This window comes from Microdochium trichocladiopsis (assembly GCF_020744255.1).
Source record: "Microdochium trichocladiopsis strain MPI-CAGE-CH-0230 chromosome Unknown B0I36scaffold_3, whole genome shotgun sequence".
In the NCBI taxonomy this organism is placed as follows: domain Eukaryota; kingdom Fungi; phylum Ascomycota; class Sordariomycetes; order Xylariales; family Microdochiaceae; genus Microdochium; species Microdochium trichocladiopsis.
In genome coordinates this window covers 1,670,318-1,687,209 of record NW_025763546.1, presented here as the reverse complement: position 1 = coordinate 1,687,209, position 16,892 = coordinate 1,670,318, and the positions used below count along the sequence as shown (strand labels likewise).

The following is a 16,892-nucleotide window of genomic DNA, read 5'->3' as shown; positions in this document are numbered from 1 at the left end:
GGAGCAGGCAAAGGCGCGGGCTTGAGAGGGACCTGTGCTTACGCAGTATGCTGGAGCCGGAGCCGAGGGACCGACCACGCCCCCTGGTCGAGAAGCGGACGAATTGGGCAAGTCGAGCCTTGCCGTGCCCGCCGATGCGGAGGGGAGAAGCGTGACTGCGAATAAATTGTGACTGGGTGTGGATATGGACAACGAGTCATCGTCAATTCGGAGGTACGTGGTCCTCTTTGATGTTCGTGGGGTGGTCTTGTATATTTATACAGTTATTACATCTCCACGCGGTGAAAGACTCGCTTTAAGGTAGGTAAACCGCAATTCTTTCTGAGCAGCAGCATTGGATAGAACCACAATTTGTGGCTGGGAGACCGCTGTAAGTGAAGCATACTACCGCCGGTTTGCCGCCGACGACGGCATTGTCCGTGCTTAGACCTGAGCTTTTGCAGTACACGACAGCAGCTGCTCTAAGGGCCGGGCAAACCTCCATGTTCGCTAATTGGTAACACACATCAGCCAGAAAGAAGGCGTCACGATCTGCAGACATTGTAAACAGAGGCTGCGACCCGGAGCGGCAAAGCAGCCCTGACGACAAACACCACCCGCCACTTATACGGCTGGCTGCTAGCAGCATACTCCAGACAAATAACACCATGCATCAAGTGCAAGTCTCCCCAACCCCTCCACCCAACCTGCTCCGGCTTCTGGAGCAGCACCTGCCACACTCTCTGCCCCTCCTGCGGCGGCTGCAGTTCACCAGGTTCCCAGGTGGCATCACGGAACACACCCGGATCCTATTCGCTTCTGGTGACGACAGCCATGGGGGCGGGGCCGGCGCCGCGATAGACCCGACGGCACCCTTCGCTGCGGCGTATGTCGACTTCTCTCGCGGCCCGGAGACGGAGGTGTGGATGTACTCGTCCCTCGAGTCGCGGGGTTCCGAGATTGCAAGCCCGGAGATCCGCACCTACTGCACCACCGCCACCACCACCGCGGACGCGGCGACGCCAGAGGCACAGAGGCAGACGGAGGTCGACCTTGCGATCGCGGTGCTGCGCGAGACCAAGGCCCAGCTGGACGCATACACTGCTGCCGGGTGGAAGCGGGAACGCGAGGTGGTCCTGCTCGGCACATTCAGCGAGAAGCTCAGGGAGGCGGTCGTCGCTGCTGCATCATCGCCGCCAATGGCGTTCCCCGACGTTGAACTATATGACAAGTGGCTCATGCGACTCGAGGGACTGCCCGATATACCGGACGACAAGGTGCTGGGCTCTGTCAGTGGTCAAGGAAAGGAGAGCGGGGAGACGCTGCACTGGACCCAGGTCCGGAGGGAGGACATCGCCATGGTGTTGTCGCGGACTAGCATCCCACGCAAGGAGTAAGTGCAGCTGTTCCCATGCGTGCCGTCGCAACGGCTGAACAAGTCACTCATGGATGCCGAAACTATAGGCGCACTATTGTGCTACTCCCAAGCATCGCACTGGCTAAGGAGGACGGGACGCTGGTGGCGTGGGCTTTCCTCGGTGAGTCAAGCATAAAGTTCACTAGTTAAATACACCGGAAAGGCTACGAAATGAATCGGTTTCGGCTGCGCGGGCCATGAAAAGAGTGCTGACCCATCGCGACAGGTCCCGACTCCTCTTTGACAAGTTTACATTGCGAGCCCGAGTACCGTGGTAGGGGCTTGGCCAAGGCAGTCGCCGTCAAGATATTCAGAGAGCACCTGGGACGGTATGGCGACGACGGGTATTGCTTCGCAGATGTAGCTCCGGAGAACAAGGCAAGCCAAGGTGTGTGCAAAAGCCTGGGAGCGAAGGCAGCATGGCGGCATTCATGGTATGTTACTTTTCCCCTGTTTCCCGCCGTGGCGCGCAAAGTGTCGTAGGGTAGCGTCAAACGCTGATTGTCATGACACTGTCCAGGGCAAGGATGGATCTCGATAAAAGTTTTCCGGATATGCAAAAGGAACAGAGCGGCATCTAGTTGCGTATCGGACGTCCCGACACTATTTTCTATTGTGAGCTTACTCGTTGGACTTCCTCGAGATAAAACTTCAGCATTTCTGGCTTCACGAACGGCGTCACACCTAGATATAAACGAGATTAGAACTGGGGAAAGACAATAGAAGAATTCAGGGACCAGTAGCATCTTACCATGACCCAGGTTGGCGATCCACTGCCCTTTGCCTCCGCCAAAGCCCTTGACCATGTGCTCCACGGTAGCTGTTAATGATTCCTTAGATCCATAGAGGATACCAGGGTCCGCGTTGCCCTGGAATACGATCTTCCGGTCGCCACGGACCTTGACGGCATCGGCAGGGTCAACGAGCCAGTCGAGGCCCACCACGTTGTAGCCAAGATCGCAGACCCGATCCAGCGACTGATTGGCACCCTTGGGGAATACGATCATGGGAACCCGCTCGAGGTTCTTCTCCGCAAGGCGTTTCGGGAGATGCTCCGCAATGTAGCGGAGGTAGGGCTCGCTAAAGTCCTTGAAAGTCGAAGGAGATAGCTCGCCCGCCCACGAGTCGAAGACTTGAATCATCTGGTAAAGGACTTAGCACGGGAAATCTTGGTAGATACGAATTCGGGCCAGATATGAACTTTGGCCAGCTCCCTTACCTGTGCTCCAGCCTGTACCTGCAAAGCCAAGTACTCGACGCAGACCTCCGTGATCTTTTGCAGCAAGGCCTTGGTCTCCTTCGGGTACAGATAGATCCATTTCTTGCTCTCGACAAAGAACTTGCTGCCGCCGCCCTCAACCATGTAGCAGAACAAAGTCCAGGGTGCGCCGCAGAAACCAATCAGCGGTACGCGGCCCTGCAGCTTCTTGCGTGTGAGGGTGATGGCCTTGTAGACGTAGTCGAGCTCGGCGGCAACATCGACGGACTTGTTGAGCACGCGTGAGTACTGCTCCTCCTCTGGGCTTCTCAGCGGTTCGGGAAAGTGCGGGCCCTTCTTGTCCACCATCTCAACGGTCATACCAAGAGCTTGAGGTACCACCAAGATGTCGGAGAAGATGATGGAGGCATCGAGAAGACCATCGTAGCGGTCGATGGGTTGCAGCGTCAGGGTCGAGGCGACTTCAGGATCGCGACAGCACTCGAAAAAGTCCCTGTTGCCCTTTGCCTCGTGGTACTCGGGCAGATAGCGGCCGGCTGTGAATTTGGAATGGCCGTGTTAGTGGCCCGGGACTGAACTGCCTGCGCAGGGGATATCGGCACAAGAGGATTGCTTGTGGCGCTCATGTACCTTGTCGCATGATCCATATGGGAGCTCGTTCGACCTTTTCGCCTGTGCTTGCGGTTCTGGTTAGCCATTGCTGAACATAAACCACGCTTCTTTTCTGCGGAAAACGCACCCCACGCTGTCCGCAGGACGAGGTCATTCTTCATAGGCGGGAAGTCGTGCGCCATGGTCGCTGCTGTTGCTGCTTTCTGAAGAGCTTGCGTCGGTTGCAGTGCGGGTTGTGAGAAAGAGTCGCAACAAAAGTGATGCGCACCTACACTAGGTAGCGTATGCTCGGCTCGGCAACGCTGACCCCGCCATTGAGCTTCTGCATTCAGGCACGGGGAGCCCAGCATCGGCCCGCTCTTGCCTGCTGCGACGCACCGTAGTCCAATCATCGGGCGTCAACGCACCCAGCACTCAGTCGCACTGCTCCAATTGACGTCGCGGGAAAAACACCACCCCAGCAAGCTAGCTGTTCACCACATCACCGCCAGCACAACGAAGTCTCAACCACCACGGGCACGCGCACGCGCCAATCGAATCGAGCCCATCACTGCGCCTGCACTACACCTGTGTGGTACCCTTTGCGGCCTGTCCCCGGGACGATACCGCTGCGGAGTCGTCGATTCTGCAGCCCACCCTAGGAGCGCCGCAAAGTTCGACGTATCTTTCCCCATACCTTCCGCCAATCCATCACACACTTGGACTCGATGTCTTGAACCTGGCTTGCTCCAGTTCTCTCGTCCACGGCTCCGAACCCCCGGGCGCCTACAATCATGCCCCCTCGAACATCCCAGTGCTGTCGAGCTCTCCACCGCAGCACACAGCCACATGTTAATCGGTTCGGCGTTTCCGATATAGTCCTCGCGGCTGTATTTGAGCAGTACTGCTCAGTAGCAAAGATTCAGGTCCGCCATGGGTCATTCGTGCCGGGTCCATTCGAGAACAGACGCAGGGATGGTAGGAGGCGGATGGGCGAGCTCAGATTGGGACAGACAGCCGGCTCTGCCGCACCCTGGGAACTTGAGAACGTGCCTGACCTGACGCAATGGCGATGGACTCCGCCGACCTCAGCAGCCCGTAGAATACGACAGCATCTACGGACTGGGCATCGCTCGCTGCTGAAAACCGTGTTTCACAGTTCACTACACCCTCTGAGCACCTTGTGGGGGGCTGTCAGTGCTTTCATCCACCCTGCCGCGCTCAGCGTGCAACAAGCCGGCGCAACCCCCATCGACTTCATCGAGCTCGGATTCGCGCAGATCAGCCAAGACTTGTCGCGAGATCCCTCGCTCAGTAGAGCCCCTAAATTCCTCGACTACTGCCAATATCTTGAACAGGCACTTAGCTCAGGTCGACTCAAAGGTTCAGATGTAACTGTCTTGTTTTCCAACCTCCATCAAGGTCTCCGTGCCCTGGCTTCGCCACAGCTGTGCGGCATGAAAGCATTGAGCACAGTGCAGGATATGGTCCTCGTCCTCATCAAGAGCATAGCAAACGGTCTTGCTAGTCAAGACAGCAGCAATGGCCCTCTCCATCATGATTCACAGCTTTACAGCAGCTTGCTTCTCGCACTATCTGAAATTCGGCGCAACGAAGCTGCGGCGGTCCTGAACGCAGTGATCGCGGGAATACCCGAGCAATGTATGGGCGCTCTCACTCAAGAAATCGACACCATTCTGGAGGCATTTTTCTTCAGTGCTGCCAGAAAAAACGACCTTGGGGCCGCAACAACACTCCAGAGCAATGAGTTGCTTCAAGCATGGCTGAGCCTTGACAGTACACGACACCTCGAAATTTTGAATGCCGCCACACGGACAGCACTTGCAAGTGTGCATTCAAGCAGAAGGACATCTACGAAAGTGCGGCTAGCCTGGTTGCGTCTGCTCACAAGACTCCCATATGTCAGCATGGACTATTTAGCCACAGCCTGTGCTTACGCTGAAGCAGGCAAGAGAACGCCACCTCTTTCGGGGGAAGATATTTGTGAGCTTTTGCTCGCTCGACTGGCCAGGCATGGGTACCTAGGGCCCGCACGTGATACAGTCAACATCCGCGCGAAGCATGCGAAGGCTAGTTGCTTCTACCCGTTGGGTTCGGATCTTGGCGAGCGAGGCGACATTATGAACTTGCTGAGAGCCGCGAAGTTCTTGGCTTCGGCCGGCCGTGAGCAAGATGTCCGGCAGCTTTTGAGAGGTGCCAAACGTGCCCTGCAAGCTGGCGATGGCGCGCTTAGCAGCAAGTCATTGCCATTGTTTGACTTGGCAGTTGCGTGCGAAAGCCCCTCGGACGTCATACGAGTACTCGAAAAGTACACAAAGAACTCGAGCCTTTCTGCCGAGTATTACTGGCAAAGCAAGCAGTCGCTCGCAGACCTCACAAAAATGGTCGCGTTGCGGAAAATCAGCCGAGCTAAAGTGCTCAGCGCGCTGCAGTTGGATGCACCTGTCCGTGGAAGATCGGTACCAAGGATCATGCATAAATCGAACGTGCAGACCCAGAAAGCCATTCGTCTGGCGCAGGCTGCTGTGGCCAACGCTGCAAGATCGGACCGGTCAGCATTTGAAACGGTATTCCACTGCGTCAACTACGTGCGGAAGCACCAGGGGAGAGTGCCTACTGCACTGCTCAAATGCGTTCACCAGTTGGTCAAGAATGATCTACGGTCTGGCAAGCTCGGCGTGCAAGTCCGCATGAAGTGGTATTTAGACCTTGTTGGCATGAAGTCTGGGCCGGAGATTCGGTTGAAGACAGCACAAGCCTTGCAGCGGTGGAGGGAACACAACCGGGAACTGGCACGACATGAACAGTGTCGAACACAAGAGTAAAAGGGGCCAGATTCTGTGGTGATGAGTAATTCATGACGACGACGACTCAGCTTCGGTGGAAGTGGTCGACGAGATGTGCTCGAACACTGTATTTATCCCGAGGAGGCAGCGACGAAGTATATGAAAATCTTGTCCTCATGCGGAGCCAAGAAATAAGGAGCCATCTGTCGACATATCAGCGCGACGTCTTGGCCGCTTCCAGAACCTGGTGAATGATCGTACAGGGCATGACCGGGGATTCATCTCGCGACTCGAACCGCAACGAGCATCTGTTCCTCGCCCTGCACAGCCTCCGCGGTTCTCTGCACCGGCCCTGCCCACGGCGGCCCCCCATACTGGTGGTTTGCTGACGCGTAGCTCCTGCACCGTGATTGCGCCTGCATGCTTGTACCACCTTGTTATGCACTTGTGCGAAGGCTGCACGACGTTTATGTCTTCCGGCACCTAAACAGGCAGAACCTGTTGATCGGCCTGCCGCACTGATGTGGACTGCAGAACCAATCACGCCCACAGCTCGTGGGTGACAAAGGAGTGTGATCGTTCACACGGCGGTAGGTCTGCACTCCGTTTGTGCCACTCCAGCCGAGCAACGGACTAGGGCATGCGATGCTGGATGATTTGAAGAGAGGCGCAAGCATACCTTGGAGCATGTGCTAGATTGTACGAGATCCTGCAGGTAAAGTCTCCGGGATCGAACCCGTCCCTGATGGGTGTTCCTCGGTCGCCGGTGCTGGGGACATCAACCTCGTCTTTACTATGCGAGGTCCTGCTGATATGACTCCGAGGACCTAGCTTGTACCAGTGCCTACCTTGGCCCCCAGGCACATCCTGATTGTGAATTTTGGACTTGACGGAACTGGCTGCGTATGCTCTGTCCGTACAGGCGCCAAACACGGTTTGTGCTGCGTTGCCTGCACCATTGCCGCAGCTTCATGCATTGATCGAACAATCATTATCGCTTGTGCGGCTAGTACCTCCAAGTCGGTGACGCCCCTTCTGAAAGAAGATGTTGCGAGCAGGCTCGGCTCTTGCTTTCATTGCAAACCGGCTGCCTTCCTCCAGCAGTCAAGACAGGTGACTTCTCCCTTCCACTGCACACCACCAGCTACCCGATGCTCACCCAACAACGCATTCCTCGTTACCCGCGGTCACACTTGTGACAGCGACCGGCCTCGCCGACTCTCGTCGGGCAGCCTCTTCTGCCATTGGCGCTGTATACACTTGTTGGCCTGCTTATACTGCTGGCGTGCGTCGTTGCCCTTCGCTCGTCTCCCACTATCACACCACATGTCGTCACTGTAGCCTCCCACCACCACAACTCGGTTGACATATCAACGGGTCGTCCTTCTGCGAGCGTCGTCGCAGTCTTCCCAGCCACGCCTTGCCGTAGAGTCATCTTGTGCGCACCGTCGTGTCTTTGACCTCTACGCTTACGTGCGTACCCGTGCTGCAAGTCTTCCTCAACATTGACACCACGATCTGCCCCGCGGCTGGATGATCTCCTCCCTTGCACAACGGCTTCGTTACTTGCGGTAATCTTTGACCCCGCAAGTGGCTAGATTCTGTCCGCCCGCGTCGCCTGTGCGGGCTTTCTCAAGCCTTCACATCACAGACGGTCGCAGGTGACAATACTGATCCTCACATGCGTAAATTGGTCAGGCCGGCCTGCAGCTAGGTCCAGGCTTCCGTACCTCGCCTGCTCTCCGAAATCAAAACGTTCTTTCCACGGGGCGAGCAGCCAACATGGAAGACTCTCAGTATAATGTAGCAGGAGCAACCGACCCCATCACGGGCCATGGCAGGCCGATACGTCGACGCAACCGCATGATCAACTCATGCCTCGAGTGCAGAAAGCGGAAGCTCAAATGCAGCAAGACCTCACCCACGTGTACCAACTGCAGCAAGGCTGGCCGGGACTGCCTATACATCGGGCCCCGCCTCGACATTGCAAGCCAGCTCCGCCTCACCGAGATCAAGGAGAAGCAAGGGACGCTGGAGCGCGAGCTCGAGCGAGATGTTGCAAAGTCGACGACGGCGAAGAGCGGTGACCCGGCCCACCGGACCCTCGCTGACGAGGTGGACGACAGGCATGACGAAGATCGTGATCTCGAGGCAACCCCGCTCGTTGCTCTTGACCTGACGTACGAGGATGACGCCGACAGTACTGACAATATGATAGATCTTGGCATACAGATTGGCAAGATGCGTATCACGGAGCGCATTGGCGGCCTCTCTAGGCCAAGGATTGCTGAAGAGGTAGGCCTACCCAGGTCGTAGGGGGCGTTCATCATTAGCTGACTACCACGAACTTGAACAGCTTGCTACTGGCATATCAGGGTGGCATTCTTCTCAGTGCTCCCCTCAGCCTCCTCAGAGCTCACTGCAGACAAAGGACTATGGGACGGATGCTGAGATTCCCGACTTCCTGCGTCCTGGCAGCGAATATTTAGTTCCCACAAGCGGTTTTTACTTCACTCAGCTGCCCACCATCCGTGACGAGGCGGCGCCAATAACAGAGCTTCTCCCGCATAGGGTAGGCGCAGATAGGCTTATGAAGCAGTACTTCACAGCAGTGCACGCGATAGCTCCGTGTACACACAGGCCGTCGTTGGAAGTTGCCTACACGCTATTCTGGGCCGAGGTTGACATGGGTTACGAGCCACGCCCATCGACACAAGCTCTAATATTTGCTGCCTTGTTCAGTGCAGTAGTGTCCATGGACGAGGGCGCGGCATACAATGAGCTGGGCAACACAAAGAAGCAGTGGATTGCGAGTCTGAAGCTTGGCACAGAATCTGCCTTGAGCAAGGCCAACTTCTTGCGCACCACGAGAGTAGAAACCTTGCAGGCTTTCGTCATGTACATGGTATGTACTTTTGTGGCACGCCGCGCCCAGACTCAACGCAAAGACTGACAGACCGCGCGGAAGCTCCCCCTATGTAGAGCAGAAGTATCTCGAGCACACTCGGTGCTTGTGGCATCTGCTGTTCGGGCAGCGGAATGCATGGGCCTCCACCGGGATGGCCAGGCATATGGACTGTCTCCCGTCGACACACACGTGCGTCGTCTCATTTGGCACCAGCTGTGTTTTTTGGACATTCGCACTTGCGAGGCACAAGGACCTCGGCCAGTCATCAGAAGGGAAGAATACGACACCAAGCTTCCACTAAACTGCAACGAGACAGAGTTGACCAACGTGGAACCAGGGCCAGCGAATGCGGATCACTGGACCACAAACACCATTGCACTCATAAGATTTGAAATCAATGAGATGATGCGATCCATCTGGGTAGACCGAAGGCGGCTCGAGACCCGCAAGACGACACTCACCGCAGTGCTTACCAAGGTCGAGCACTTTCGGCGGAAGATGTCTGAAAAGTACGACCACATGCTCGACATGGAGGATCCCCTGCAACGATATACAAGAGTTGTCATGCACCTGCTGACGTATCGCCTTCACGTCATGGTTCTACATCCATACCACTCCAATGCTGCGTCCGCCATGCCACGCAAGTTAAGCCACTTGCTCATAACTTCCGGCGTGCTGATTGCAGAACTAGCGATCCAGCTCGAGACCAATCACAACTTTGGGGCGTGGAAGTGGTACTTGGGTGCATATTTCCAATACCAAATCGCACTTCTCCTTGCCACCGAGGTGTACTTTAACCCAAGGAGTCGAGAGGCGGGGCGCATATGGTTCTGTCTCGACTATGTGTTTGGCCTAGACCCGCGACTCGCTCCCGAGACGAAATGTATACGGCTTCTGGGAGAGATCTCAGACAAGACTAATGTCTACATGCATATACGCAAGATGCGAGGACCTAATGAAGTAAGCCGGGCCGTTCCAGCACATCACGTAGTGTCAGGCACAGCCAAGGAACAGCCACGGCGACAGCACCAGGATCAACTGGCAGGCTTCTCCTTCAACGAGCCACTAGCTCCAAGAGCATCCCAATCAATTAACCAGAACCCAATGAGCTACACTGGAAGTCGCCCAGAACAAAATTCGAGGTATTCTTCTGTGCCTGTACAGGCACAGCTTATTGCGTCGCAGCCGACAATCCCACTTACACATCAACTTCAGCAGCAACCACAGATGGTGTTCGCTGGTGTCTGTGATGGTCAGGCGTTATGGTCTCTGCCTCCAAATCCTAACAACAGCTCTCCTAGCAGCGACACCGCAAGCGCGCCTGCAAATGAAGCCATCACTGGGGCGGTCCCGCAAGACAGCATCATGGACACAATAGACTGGGTAAGTGTTCAACCTGCGGCTGGGTCTCAGGATATTTTGTGTGCGCCCAGCGTGCTGACTTGCTTGCTCTGTCCAGGATGCCATGAGTGGTTTGTTCCCAGTAGACCCACAGACTGGCGCGTATAGTGCCCAGGGCTTCATCGATCCGAATTTTGGCATACTGTGCGGCTGGCAGCAGGATTAGATATACTCTGGGGAAGAACGGCCGGCACTCTCAAATGTTCAAGGTATCACGCAACGGTGGAGAGGCAGCATATTCACTACTTCGGACAACGTCCCAATTAACATTCAATACTTCCATTCAACTACCTTTCCCAGACTGTAGTACACGAGAAGTCTACTTCACAACGACCAAACATTAGGCTCAGTCTCTTCACATTTCACTTTTCCTCACGTCAAGATTTGGGACTCATTCTTTCCACTGATGGTCGCAAGTCTGATCACGACATGCACGTCTTCCCTCTCGTTCATCTTCAGCATAGGCGGTTCGCCCTAGTACCTAATCTACTTCTCGCTTCTCGCATGTGACATGACCTCGATAGGAGCCAGCAAAGCTTTCAGGGAGTCGCAGGATAAGACCTCAAAGCATTTAGGTTCAACGCCAAGCGAAGCGGACAACAGAAGTTCATTGCAAACTGCTTAACATGTAGTCGTGAGCTCATGATCTCGTGATATAGATATCGTGACAAATTACCGTAAAGAACTGCCTAGTAACCACGAATCACAAGGAGACGCAGAAGCAACTGAACGACTTCAAGGAGAAACATCAGGTTGTCGTATCATGTCGTTCATTCGTGTCATTCAAGCAAACACAATCCAAGCGGCAAAGGCAAAAGCGAAGCCACGAAACCCAAGATCAAGGCAAGTCATGAATCAATCAAAATTAAACGCAGCGAAATGACAAAACTCGCGCTTGCTCGCACAATGACAGAGCGGAGCCGATGAGATATCCTAAAGCTTCCCAGCCAAAACCATGATGAAATGCCATAACCGTCCGTACACAGGAAGAGAACCCGCTGAATTGGCATAAACAACCAGAGTGCGCACGACCCAGATGACGCCACCTAAAAATAAAACAACCAGCCAGCTTTTCTAGACAGAAAACCGATAAGAGTAAAGAGATCAAGGAAAAGATAGAGTAAGGTTGAATAACGAGAGAAAATGTAACGGGGAAATTCCCACCCGTTGGGTTTCATGCAGCAGCAAGAAATTAGACCTCGGGCGGGGCGTCAGTCATGTTGACGCTGAGTGTGCTGCGGCCATATACGGACGGCGTGGGGCCTCTGGACAAGGGCCTGCCGCCAAGGTCGGAGCCGACGAGCGACGGGGTGACGCCGCGGAGGGCGCGGGATTTGGCCACGAGGACCTGTGCAGGGCAGACGACAATCTCGTCATCACCAACGCCGCTGTCGTTGCCCTTCTTGACGACGAGCGGAAAAAGGACGAAGCGCACGACGGCGCCCTGGCTCTCAAGCTCGTCGTTGGCCACAGAGTCGCCGGACCGCTCGTTCATGAGTGCAGCGTTGAACTTGACTTTCTCTGCGAGGTCGCCATTGGCATCATACTCGGGCTGCAGTGGGGGCAGCATCATGTACTCGGCACGCTGGGTGCGCATCTCGATGGAGAGATCGACGGCATCGCGGAGGACCCGGCGCAGTTGTGATTGGATCTGGTTCTCCAGATGTGAGGGTGGTGGGAGGATCATGGACAGTGTCTGCAAGATCGCTTGGACGACAGCTTCTGTGTCCTGGTTGCGCTGGTCGCCGAAAGCTGGCCGTTTCGACAGTAGCGTGAGAGTGACGGCCCTCCACTGACGGACTGCTTGGGGCGGGCCTACTTCTTGAAGGAGCTTCTCGACAGACTTGAGCTTCTGGCGCTGCTCGCGGTCCATGCCAAAGAGATAGCGGGTAAAGACAAACTCCCAGATCATGTTCATGGTCATGGACATGAAGACGTCGCGCCTCCTGACACGATCGCTGAGGTAGTCGTCGACGTCAGTGCCGTCGAGGATTGTGTTGTCGAGCTTGTCTATAATCTTCTCGTCGTTGATCTCGCTGGTGAGGCGGCAGGCGCGCATATCGGAGAACTTTGAGAAGCGGAGGACCCACTGCTGGACGTGGGAGCAGAGCTGCTGGCAGCGCTGGTCGAAATGGTCTTCGTCCTTGAGGCGGAGGAACTCTGCGTCGGGGGGCTTGCTGGCAAGGATCTGGCGTTGCATCTCGCGGACCTGCTGCTTTGTGGCTTCGAGCTGCTTGCGCAGGCGGGCAATCTCTGCGTCCTTGTTCTGGAGCTCGGTGGCGTAGTTGTCCTTGGCGCCGCGCTGCTTCTCGAGCTCGCGGGCGACGGTTGCATGCTGGGACTCGAGGTGGCCGTACTTTTCCGAGTGCTGCATGGCGAGCAGGCTGTTTGCGCTCTGGAGGCCATCGTTGACCTGGGTCAGGCGGGTGACTTCGTTCTGGAGGGACTCGAGGGAGGCGCGGAGAAGCTCGATCTCGGCATCGCGCTCTGCCTTTGTGGCGGCGGAGCGGGCGGTGACCTGCTCGGCCTGGGCGGTCTGGTGCTGGAGGTGCTGGTTCTCGGCGATGAGGGCCTCGACGCGGGACTCGAGCTCGAGGACCTGCATGCTCTGGCGGCGGCGCATGCTGTGGGGACGTGTTGGCGAGCGCGGCGAGCCGATGCGGCCCTCGCCGAAGCCATCGTACACGTCGGCCATGTCCTTGGAGGAGCGCGCGCGGCCCTCATTGGCAACGGGCGTGGTGCTCTTTGTGGTGGATGACGAGCTGGCGGCACCCGCAATGGCAGCGGCAGTGACAGCAGCAGCAGCACCCACAGCGGCAGCACCCGCAAGTGTCTTCTTGTCCGTCGTCGTGTTGGGGCTGGCAGGAGCGGTCTGGGCTGCCCTGTCCGTCTCCGCTGGCAGGTGGGGCGGACCCTTGTTGACATTGTTGTTGTTGTCCTCCCCACCCGTGTGGCTGAGGCTGCGGTTGTGGCTGGCGCTGTGGCTGGTGCTCTGGCCCCGCGACCCTGCCGCCTGCTGGCCCAGCGACCGGAGGTCTCCGCTAGCGCGCTTGTCCACCCTCCGCAGCGGCGGCGTGTTGGCTCCGCCAGACGACCGCAGGCTGCGGATGCTGTGGCTGCTGGGGCTATCGGGGCGGAAACTGAGCGGCTCGGGCGTGCGGAGGCGCGACAGGCTCGAGTTGGATGCCGTCCGCCGCATCGCGGGAGGTGTGTTTTCGAGCCGCGGGGATGCCCTGCGACCCAGGCTCTCAGAGATGCTGCGCTGCTCGTGGGGCTCGAGGATCCGTGACGATCTGGGGGATCCTGATGGGCCCGGGCTCGAGAGCTGCCCCAGTTCTCCATACTTGGCTGTCTTGGTCGGTGAGGTTCGCGATCGGCGTTTTGCTGGGTCTGTCGAGTAGACCTCAGTCTCGCGCTGACTTGACTTGGTTGGCTCGTCGGGCTCGTCGTGCCGGCGTTCCCGCTCTCGTGTCGGTGTGCTCAGGACCGGGGTGCCTTCGCCAACGACTGATTTTCTTGCAGAGCGCTTTTCGTCCTGCTGTGGCGTGTGAATGATCGGTTTCTTGTCTTCAGCCTTGAACGTTCGTGGGAGGCGTGCTCCAAACTCGTCAAATTCAGATAATCCTTCTCGTTTTCTTGTCGACTGTGTCTCGAGAATGCTCTGCATGTGGACACCGCTGTCTCGTTGGGCCTCACCGTCCAAGTCTATGCTTCGTCGAGAAGGGTGGGGAGAATTGCTGGCGAAGCCGCTGTCTCTGTAGGCCTCATGCGGCTGCGATGGCTTGCGTGTTCGGGCCGGCTCTTCGAGCATCTCCTCTTCGACCGGTGGTAGACTTGGCGTTGAAGCCCGTCCAAAGTCCTTCGTGCTCCGCCTTTGGGACAGCGTTGGAGCCTGCGAAGATGGCCCTGCGCGTGTTGAGCTGCTGTCTTTGTCGTCCTTGTCTTCCTCCACGTCCTCCGAAGTGTCCAGTGTATCCCAGTCCCCCATGTATCTATCTGCCCGAGCTGCCTCGCGCCCAGCATTAGCTGCCCTGCGCACCCGGCGTGTATTTGGTGTGATCGCCCTTCCTCGAATGGGGCTCTCCGCCTCATCGAGTAAATCCTGGTCCTCACTGACCCGCACGTCATCCTGCCACTGCAGAGTGTTTTCCTTGGCTGGACTCTGACGCTGTTGTTGTACTGGAGGCGCGCGGTATTCTGTGTCCATGCTCGTTGTGTCGTCTCTCGACTTTCTTGATCCCCTTTGCTCTCCCTTCTCAGCCATGGCGTGCTTTCCTGTTCCCATGATGACCTCCTTGTCCTGTTGTACAACCACTGGCTCCCTCCGCTTTTCTCTCGCCTTTCCACTCGTTGCTGATAGCTCGCTGGCAGCAACACTACCAAGTGCTCCTGCACTAACTGCAGCCACCATGACCTCTGATGCGCTTGGCACATCTTTGTTGACATCGCGATCCCGCTTTGCCGCCCCGAATCGGCACTCGAGAAGGTCTGCGGCGACCTCTCGGGATGGCGTAGTGTTGTGGTGGTCAGACGGCCGCGGCTCGACCACGTTAGAAATTGTCGGTCTGGTCGTCTTGTCCTTGTGTGTTGTCATCGACTCCAGATAGGATGCTGCGAAGTCCTTGGCTGGAGTTATTGGCTCAGCGGTGACAGCATCAAGATTGGGGCCGTCTCGTGTCCTCGTTGCCTGACCTCCTAGAGGCCCTCCTTCTAAGTAAGCGGCCGCGAGGTCCCTGGCAGGTGTCATGGCCCCTATGGATTTTCTCTGAAGGCCTGGTCTCTCGGCCCCGGGAGGAGTGACCTCGTCCGCGACCCTTTCCACGTGCTCAGAAAGGGGTGATCCTGGAGGACCAGACTTTATTGTGGTGTCGCGGTCGTCCACAAAACGAGTGACTGGCGGAAGCAAACCACCGCCTTCTTCACCGACCAGCGACACTGCCATGGAACCTGGGGCAGCTTCGAGTAGCCTTCCACTCAGAACATTGCCATCATCAAAGAGTACCGTTCTGGTCCGCTTCTTCTTGAGAGCTCGAGAGGGTTCATCCTGCGGTCGCTCATGTTCAATGTGACTTGTTGGTCGAGCTGGCTCCAGGTCTAGATGCGGAGCTTGATGTATCACTGGACTTGGTGATGGTTCACGTTGCCGTGATGATATCGCGGAAGAAGGTGGACGTTCATGAGCGGCATTTTCCGGCAGGGCGAGCTCGCCCTCCGCTGGTACAGAGCGCTTGTGGGATAATCCTCGTGATTTTGGACTGCCTTCGGAATAGGAGGCTTCAGGCTCATTCGAAACCACGGGAAGAGGGTGCTTCACAGCTGGGTTTTCGACGACAGGAACTTCAGCTGATGGAAGTGGCAGTGCCTGCTCGGTCTGAGGTAACGCAGTCGATCGAGAAGCAAGGGGTTCGACCGCATCCATGTTGTTTGCGACTTCAGCTGTTGGCTTACTCTTCTTCGAATTCTCTCGAGGCAGTTCGTCTTCTGGTTTCAGGTCCTGTTCGGTTTGTTGAGCGTGTGCAAGCGGTCCTGACTGTGTAGAAAGCTTGTCGAGGCCAGCGGGCTCGTTTGTGCCATAGAGCTCCCTGGTAGTCAATGGGCTCTCTTCCACGAAGCCCGCCTCCTGTGCAGGAGCACTTGTCTTGTCTTCACTCTTGATGTTAGTCCAGTCCCAAGACTGGGACTGTGCAAGGACAGTGGTAGGCTGCGACGCCAAACCGTCATCGCCAATATTCTTGTCATCGTCCAAGGACTGTTGTCTAGGAGATTTTGTGAATTGGCGCTCTACGTGAGTTGTAGAGTTCTCAGATTTGGCCGATGGCGGGGGCGATCGTCTAGCTTCAACAACTGGTTCGGGTATTTCGGGTTTGTCAGGTTGCTGGACAGTGTGGCGACCACCCTCCACGCTTTCGAGAGGCAGCACTTGCGCGGGCACATCTTGTTTCATCTCGTCTTCATGGCCAACTGTTGCGGCAGTCGATGGCAAGTTGTCCCGGCCCGTGGCTTCAGCTGGGAGAGAGGTGGCAGGAAGAACTGCCCCTGAGTGGCTGTCAATTTCCACGGTGTCACGCGGCAGGAGGAGATCTGCAGCCTTGCTGGCTTCAGCCGTGGTGACCTGCTTGTCTTCTGTAGTCGCATGCGACGTCACCAATTCGGCAGAGGCGGCTCCCGGCTCGCCGGATGACTCCAGACGTCGGGAGCTTTGTTGCTGATGATCAGGCTCTGAGATGGCGTGAGGCTCCATGGCCGGGACTATTCCTTCTGCAGCGACAGGTTCTGAGAGTGGATTTTGCTGCTCTTGTGCAGCCTGAGCTGGCACAATGACATCCGCGCTTGGCTCTGCGGTCCTCGATGCCGAATAGGCTTCTGCTTGGGGCGCCAGGGCTAGGGAATCTGGGGGAGGGAGTGACTCAGGGTCAGGTAAATTGGATCTGGCGGCTCCAGTTTCGACCTCGTCTTTTGGGGTCGCTCTTGACTTCAGGTCCTCGTAGCGCCTCTTGTCTTTTCCCTTCAATTTGCCCTTGACAACTTTCTTCCTCTCCAAGGCCGCTAGTTCTTCTGCCTCGTCGGCAA

At 56.7% G+C, this 16,892-nt stretch overlaps 6 protein-coding genes across 6 annotated transcripts; 3 read left to right on the top strand and 3 right to left on the bottom strand.

The window, feature by feature from the left end:
- The first annotated feature begins 218 nt into the window (after positions 1–218).
- On the top strand, positions 219–2,144 carry B0I36DRAFT_317549 (uncharacterized protein). The gene is made up of 5 exons (XM_046153174.1): positions 219–370; positions 511–1,372; positions 1,444–1,517; positions 1,623–1,830; positions 1,917–2,144. Exons 2-5 carry the CDS (start codon positions 648–650, stop codon positions 1,975–1,977), a joined length of 1,068 nt encoding a protein of 355 aa, XP_046015166.1. The 5' UTR covers positions 219–370; positions 511–647; the 3' UTR covers positions 1,978–2,144.
- B0I36DRAFT_239405 (uroporphyrinogen decarboxylase) lies at positions 2,007–3,409 on the bottom strand (the record flags this gene model as incomplete). Its single annotated transcript, XM_046149687.1, has 5 exons — positions 2,007–2,080; positions 2,148–2,538; positions 2,616–3,151; positions 3,246–3,287; positions 3,355–3,409. The coding sequence occupies 5 exons, from the start codon at positions 3,407–3,409 to the stop codon at positions 2,007–2,009; spliced, it is 1,098 nt and encodes a 365-aa protein (XP_046015165.1).
- A 297-nt stretch (positions 3,410–3,706) lies between these two features.
- On the top strand, positions 3,707–6,349 carry B0I36DRAFT_317537 (uncharacterized protein). The gene has a single exon (XM_046153173.1). The coding sequence runs from the start codon at positions 4,001–4,003 to the stop codon at positions 6,050–6,052; it is 2,052 nt and encodes a 683-aa protein (XP_046015164.1). The 5' UTR covers positions 3,707–4,000; the 3' UTR covers positions 6,053–6,349.
- A 781-nt stretch (positions 6,350–7,130) lies between these two features.
- B0I36DRAFT_317536 (uncharacterized protein) lies at positions 7,131–7,586 on the bottom strand. The gene has a single exon (XM_046153172.1). It carries the CDS (start codon positions 7,446–7,448, stop codon positions 7,191–7,193), a length of 258 nt encoding a protein of 85 aa, XP_046015163.1. The 5' UTR covers positions 7,449–7,586; the 3' UTR covers positions 7,131–7,190.
- Positions 7,587–7,795: 209 nt separating this feature from the next.
- B0I36DRAFT_429282 (uncharacterized protein) lies at positions 7,796–10,695 on the top strand (the record flags this gene model as incomplete). Its single annotated transcript, XM_046162496.1, has 4 exons — positions 7,796–8,308; positions 8,370–8,918; positions 8,982–10,304; positions 10,381–10,695. The coding sequence occupies 4 exons, from the start codon at positions 7,796–7,798 to the stop codon at positions 10,486–10,488; spliced, it is 2,493 nt and encodes an 830-aa protein (XP_046015162.1). The 3' UTR covers positions 10,489–10,695.
- An 819-nt stretch (positions 10,696–11,514) lies between these two features.
- B0I36DRAFT_238590 (uncharacterized protein) lies at positions 11,515–13,017 on the bottom strand (the record flags this gene model as incomplete). The annotated part of the gene is made up of 2 exons (XM_046149624.1): positions 11,515–12,690; positions 12,736–13,017. The coding sequence occupies 2 exons, from the start codon at positions 13,015–13,017 to the stop codon at positions 11,515–11,517; spliced, it is 1,458 nt and encodes a 485-aa protein (XP_046015161.1).
- Positions 13,018–16,892: the final 3,875 nt, after the last annotated feature.